The 7,040-nt window shown below is 35.7% G+C and overlaps 1 protein-coding gene across 1 annotated transcript; it reads right to left on the bottom strand.

Moving 5' to 3' along the window:
- Positions 1-4,050: 4,050 nt before the first annotated feature.
- On the bottom strand, positions 4,051-5,403 carry LOC109016755 (galactolipase DONGLE, chloroplastic-like). Its single transcript, XM_018999128.2, has one exon. It carries the CDS (start codon positions 5,401-5,403, stop codon positions 4,051-4,053), a length of 1,353 nt encoding a protein of 450 aa, XP_018854673.1.
- Between the last annotated feature and the right edge of the window lie 1,637 nt (positions 5,404-7,040).

The following is a 7,040-nucleotide window of genomic DNA, read 5'->3' as shown; positions in this document are numbered from 1 at the left end:
CATGTAAAGAGAATGAGTGAATGTAGGTAGCACATTAGACTTATTAGAGATGGGCATATAACTAAGAAAATTTGCTATAATAATCAACAAAAATCACAGTATTTATTACCAATAGTAGAAAGGCAGGGGGCAGGGCCCCAAACATCCGAAAATATTAAATCTAAAGGACCTTGAGAAAAAGAGACAAACTACTCAAAAGGTAACTGGTGGCTTTTACCCGGTTGACAAGCACCACATACATTCTTTAATTTAGTTAAAGACACTGGAATAAAAAACCTACACATAATGTAAGGTATCACACAAAATACCAACACCAACCCAGAACCTAGAACCCAGAACAATAAAAGAATGGAAACAAGAAAGTGATCAAGAAAAGAGAGAAAGAAACCGAGAATCCACTTTATATGGTTTTCGAGAAACCTCAAACCTCTATACACTTCCAAAAAATGATCTTAAGCAACTAAACAACTAACAATGAAGTTCTACTTTAGTATTTATACAGATGAATGTAAAAGAGTAATTAAACGATGTTGTTCAGCCCCATTTGCCTTTCTTCCCTTCTAAGCCAAACGCACCGCTTCACTAAAGGGATAAAACGCACCATTCCAAACTCCAATTCGTTAATTTTGTTATTCACACTTCGCACCGTTTCATTAAAGCTAAGCGCACCATTTTGTCTTAATCGTGACCCTCACTTCTCTTCCTTCTTTGTAGCACGATTCCTCCAGAACTCAACCTCTCCTCCCATACACGCATACACCTTACAACCTCTAAGCCTTTAAGGACCTTGTCCACAAGGCCCTAACCTTTCCCTCCTCCTCAAAGAACCTTTCCCACAAAGTGTAGGTAAAGATTCCTCAGCTTCCATAATAGTTCCCATGAGTTATCCTCGATTAGTGCCCCAAACCATTTAACGAATACTTTTGTTGCTGCCTGATTTCCCACCTTCTTCAATCTTCTTTCCAGTTTTGCCTCACGCTCAGGTTGAAGTCTTCCTTGCGTATCCACTTGAGGTAACACTGGTAGTGGAGAAACACCTTGACCCAACTTCTTCTTTAGGCATGATACATGGAAGACATAATGTATTCTTGAAGATGTTGGTAGATTCACCCTATAAGCAATTGATCCATTATTTTCAATCACTTGTAATGGACCATAAAATCTTGGTGACAGCTTCCAATTATGCCCCATAGCAACTATTTTTTGTCTATAAGGTTGAAGCCTCAAGAAAACCCAATTCCCTATCTCAGAAACTCTCTTAGTTCTCTCCATATTAGCAAATAACTTCATCATTTGCTGAACCTTCTATATATTCTCCTTCAACAAGGAGAACAACTCCTTTCTAGACTTCAATTGGTGATCCATAGTTACATTAGCAGTTGTTCCAGGAACATATGAAAGTAATTTGATAATGTTTAAATAATTGATTTATATTAATATTGTTTAATATATATGCAAAATTTAAAATATTCTGGATAATAATATCTTTGTGTATATATTTTTTGAATTATGACTTTAAACTAAATTTTAGTCAGATAGAGGAGCATAAGACTGTCGATGAGCTTATGTGTAATGTATTCCGCAAATATTAGGCGATGTGTCATGAGCATTACAATAAGTTCAAGAACAAGGAAAATGCATGCCAGCAACCTATCCAAGATGTCCGACCTTCCAATTGGAAAAAACTTTGTAACATGTTAGAGGATCCATCATATAAGGTAAATTAAATAAATTTTTTTCTACCCATCCTATTTATAATTTTCGCTTCCTAATATTTACAACTTATATGCAGGAGCGAAATTCTATAAAAATAAATAAATAGATCAAAGTTAAAGATTTTTTATCATGCAAGTTTAAGATATTTCCATCGCCTCTCTAAGAAATTGGTGATGCTATTTTTTTTATTGTATATAGTTTGCTATTTGGAGGTATTCTAATAATTTTATATCACAACAAATGTCTCTTGTAGCAAGAGTCAGATACTAATTATGATCTGACAAAATTTTATGCTGCATCACATACTGATCGTAATGAAGAGTGGACTCATCCCGATACTCATAAAAATTATGTAAGTATTATAATCTATTTTAATTAAACATATTTGAATATTTGTAAAAATATTAATTTTTTCTCTTGTGTGTAGGATAAAATAGTTGCCCTACGTGTTGAATCTGTGTCAAATAAAAATTCTTCAACAAGTAATGTTGAAATTCTTACACAAGTTATGGGTCAACGTTCAGAACATTTGAGGGGTTTGGGTCGCTGTGTAAAGCCTTCTAGCTCTTCCTCATCGTTCGAGTTTGCCTATAATACATCTATAGCATTAGACAAAGCAAATTTCAGGATCGAAGAATTGACTGCAAGACAGCATGCATTAGAGGCTCAATTGGCGAAACAAGCAGATATGAAAATGCGCATAAAATAACAAGAACAACAACAAGAAAAGTTTAGAAGAAATGTGCAACTCCAAATGTAGATACTTATGCAACAGTTCAGGCCTCCTAGCAACTAATTTACATTATATGTACAGATTTAGACATCTATTTATGAATGAAGAACGCTAGTACTACTACTGTTTTATTATTTAATTCACACTTATTAGACTAGTTTTATGGGTATTAAAAAAATTGTAATATATTTTTTTAAATATTATGTATACCTATTTGGTTTTTAATTATTGGGTAAAATAAAATAGTTACCGTTCGAACGGGAAAAAATCGTTGGAACAAGATGAGTAAAACCATTCAAGTATTGATACAGAACATTCGAATGTAATCGAAATAAACATTCGAAAAGTATGTAAAACCGTTCGAACGAATCTTCAACGTGAACTAAATGTTAGAAATTCTATTGATATGAAATCGATCGATCCTATCATGGTCCGTTCGAACATTTCCTCATACCTATTTGGTCGAACAGACTGGTATCGATCAACTACTCACGAAGGACATGTTCGAACATGAAATACGTTCGAACGTCAATTTTGTAACATTCGAACGTGATTCTGGTTTGAAATTCAAGCATTCCAGAAAAACAATATTTGATTCGAACGTAATCGAACGGTTCTACTTAATTTCGTCTCAAAGGATATCTTTTGGGATGAAATTGATATTTTCATTCCAAAATACCTTTTGGGACATTGTTATTGGAACGACCTTGGGAACTTTTTTCGTTTCAAGAAGTATTTTGGAACAAAATCCCAATATTTTGGGACTCTGGGATGAAATTCAAGCGTCCCAAAAGACAATATTCCTTTCGAACATTATCAAACGATTCTGCTTAATTTCGTCTCAAAATATATTTTTTAGGATGAAATTGATATTTTTATCCCAAAATACATTTTGGGACATTGTTATTGCATGAAACGATCTTGGGATGCTTTTTTTTCATTTTACAAAATATTTTGAGATGAAATTCCAAATTTTTAGGACAAAAATTGTCGTCCCAAAAACCCTTATATGTTGTAGGGCGTTCGTGTTTCTTGTAAGTCAGTAATAGGGCAAACCGTGAGTATTATTAATGTTGTTGTTGGTCGTTATTTTTATTTACAAAAATTTTGAAAATACTCTTTGTTTAAGTTTTTCATTAATTAGCTCCTGAGATCCTAAGATTATTATTCGTTTTCTAATTTATGAAAGAATTGTGTGACTTCGGTACGTACTGGAGCATATTTCATTTCCACAACATCTCATCATGTTGCGCGTTTGTAGAGTCATATTTGATCATCTGTACGTACATTGCTGCATAAGTCGTCGCTTGAACAAGACATGATTCATGAATAGATACTAAGCAATTGATGTTTTTGAAGCTGTGGCGATTGCACATGACACCATCAGACCATGCGTGGATACAAAAATCTTCATTCACTTGTATTATTTTCAGAGCTAGGTAAAATAAATATTCATATATATATATATATATATCAATTTATATATATACACACAATCAATGAAATTAATCACCTCCACCCACCTAAAAAACAAAGTATAAGGCCGAGGATTTGAAAAATGAAAGTAGAGGTTTTTGCCAACTGAATATACAATATATATTTCATGACTGAACTAAGTTTACTGTACTGCTATTATTGCTCTCAGTATTTCTCCACGGAAAGATGTTCAAATTCTGGGCACTCGTGATTAGCAACTCTCTTGCTCTGTTGAGTATATCTGCGCTCTCTCTTTGCATTTGCTGTCGTTTGGGACATTTAAGTAAGCTGATATATGTTTCCAAATCATGAACACATGAAAGGTTCTGCATGTCGTAGAAGTCGAGGGCAAGTTCCACACCCACGTGAGCATAACACGAGCAGCTCCATGGCAACTCATATTTTCCGGCCAAAACCCTGAAATTCTCATTAAATAAAACCCCAGGCATCTTTGTGATTGGATCATTTACGTTCACTACTCTCAAGACTTTGACACCCAATTCCTCACAACGTTGCTTGAATCCGGCGTTCCCGACTCTCGGACCTCCAAATGAGAATACTGTGATTGGTATCTTGTGTCGGCTTGAATTCTCTTTGTCGTTCAGTCCGAGCTCGGCTATGTCGTAAGCAAGAAGAACAGCCAGAGAGCTCCCCATGCTATGGCCTGCCAAAGTTATGCTAATTTTCTCACCTTTGTACTTGGTAAGCAGCCGGGATACCTCGGAAAGAAGCTGTTCGCGGCAACTTTCCAACCCAAATTTGCTGGAGCTCTCGTCCGAAGTGTACAAGCTCAGAAATCCAGCCTCTACCTTGACATCAGGCCGCAGATTGTTGGGGTCGAGGCGTGCCGGTGTCAGCGAGCTCATTAGATTTGTAATCCACTCTTGGTTAGTGACTGTTCCCCGGAAAGTAATGAGTATATCTCTCCTCCCGAGCCTACGGACGGAGTCGTCGCCGGAGACCGCAACGTATCCAATCCAACGTCCGCAAGAATCACCACTTTGGATCGGAATATTGATGTCCGGAGTGGCGTAGATGTACTTGGTGACATGGTACCCGCAACTCCCCATCCCGACTTCCCGGAACATGTTCTTCTTCCCGTATTTGCAATTCAAGTAGCGTTTGGAGTTTGGGTTGAGGTCGAAAGCCTTGTAACACGCGGCGACAAACTCGCCGTACCGGACGATCTCTTGCTGGAGCAGAGGGTGCAATGGGTCGACAAGATCTTCCCAGTCGTTGGAACCTTGAATCTCTCTCCAAAGATGGGCCAAACTCGAGCTCGTTTTGAGTGCCCTGCTTGCGACAGCAGACGATGCTACAAGAGAAGCGACAACTGAGTGTCTGGCTGACAAGGTTTCAGCTTTCTTGGGCAAGAAAACCTGCCCAAAAGAATGCGACCGGGGTCTAACATTCTCTGAAAATGTAACATGGTTTGTGTTCATATATGGGTTTGACATGAAAGCCGTGGAAGCCGCCATCGTAGCCTTATGAAAGAGAAAAAGGGAGAGAGAGACAGACAGAGAGAGATAGAGAGACTATGGTGGACGGGGAGGCTCTGGGATTTACATAGAGATCGATCAGGAATATATAGTAGAGAGCAAAGCACAAGATTTCTGAGTAGGAGACTCTCTCGTAGACAAGAAAAGTGAACAGGTTGAAAAAACAAAAAGGGGGATGTTGGGCGAAGATTTGACTGAGGGCATCCAGATTCCAAAGGTTTTAATTAATGGTCGGTTGGGGTTATATAAATATATTGTCGCATGCACATTTCCTGGCGTTCTCTCAACAAATCTCTCTGTTGCGGCTGGGGTTCAAAAAACAAAAGACAAACACAGAAAAAAGAAAAAGATAAGCGCCATTACTATATTACCTAAAGCCAATCTTAACCTTTCTAATCAAATAAGTAGGGGTTGACTTTTCAATCTTCTTTTTTATTTAACAGTGAGGGAAGAGTAGTGAGTGAATCGATTGGATTTTTACGTGCTATTTACGCTTCGAAACGTAACTCTCCCATACATGTACCGATGTACGTACATAGGTTTTGACTGCGCCTATCTAACGGTATACTTTATAATCCAACCCACGTGAATATGGACCGAATAATTTGCACTGAAATCGAAATTTTCGATTTTTTTATTTGATTCTATTTAATCGATTTTGTAATTTTTTTCACCACGTATCTAATATGATTAAAATTTCATGATATCATGATATATTTATATATAATAATATAAAAAAATAATTTATATATTATATAAATATTAAAATATATATATTCCGATACAAACATATTCAAATCAATTTTCAAAACATGAAAAATGAAGAACAAATATAATATTACAAATCAATTGGGTCAATTGAACCGATTTTTCTATTTTTTTGTTTTTTTTAATCTTTTTTATATCTTTAAACGAAAGTCATATCGTCCTTGAAGGCGAAAGTATTTATTAAAAGAATAATGATAGGATTATTAAGTTGGTTGAACCGATTTTCCTATTTCTTGTTTTTTAACCTGTTTTATATCTTTCAATGAAAGTCATATCATCCTTAACGGCGAGAATATTTATTAAAAGAATAATGATAGATTTACTACTTTCATATCATTTGTTTATCACTTTTTTTATTTTTTAATTTTTTAAACTTTTAATTTTTACTTAATGGTTACATCGTCCTTTGAGGGCGAGAGTGTTTGTTGAAAACCGGTTAACAAACATTGATTTTGATGGCTAGTGTGAAACTACGGCTTCTCGTCGTAGTAGAAGTGCAAACTGTTCACGATTTTGAATACGAGAGATACCACCTTAGAGCTAGCAGGTCATTTCATGATCCACGCTCTCCTCGAAAATATGGGTTCGGACTAAAATTTTGGATTCATTCTATTGCTTTATTTTTACTTTTTATTTTTTATTTTGTTTTTCATTTTATTTTTAGTTGTATGCATTGTATGGATTATATATAACAGGTTATTGTTTTGTCGGGCACCTAATTCACCTCCTCATTTTGTATTTCTTTTTTTAGTTTAATGAAACTTTATTCTTAAAAAAAACTCTAGGGATGAACTTTGTCCCTCCGTTAGAAATTTTAATGAAAAATATGTGACACTCTAACAGTCACG

The sequence above is a fragment of the Juglans regia genome, chromosome 12 (genome assembly GCF_001411555.2).
Source record: "Juglans regia cultivar Chandler chromosome 12, Walnut 2.0, whole genome shotgun sequence".
Taxonomy (NCBI): Eukaryota; Viridiplantae; Streptophyta; class Magnoliopsida; order Fagales; family Juglandaceae; genus Juglans; species Juglans regia.
The sequence above is the reverse complement of the archived record's forward strand: the minus strand, read 5'-3'. Positions and strand labels throughout refer to the sequence as shown.

Coding starts and splice junctions, on each gene's coding strand:
- LOC109016755 (XM_018999128.2), bottom strand. CDS start 5,403: ATGGCGGCTTCCACGGCTTTCATGTCAAACCCATATATGAACACAAAC.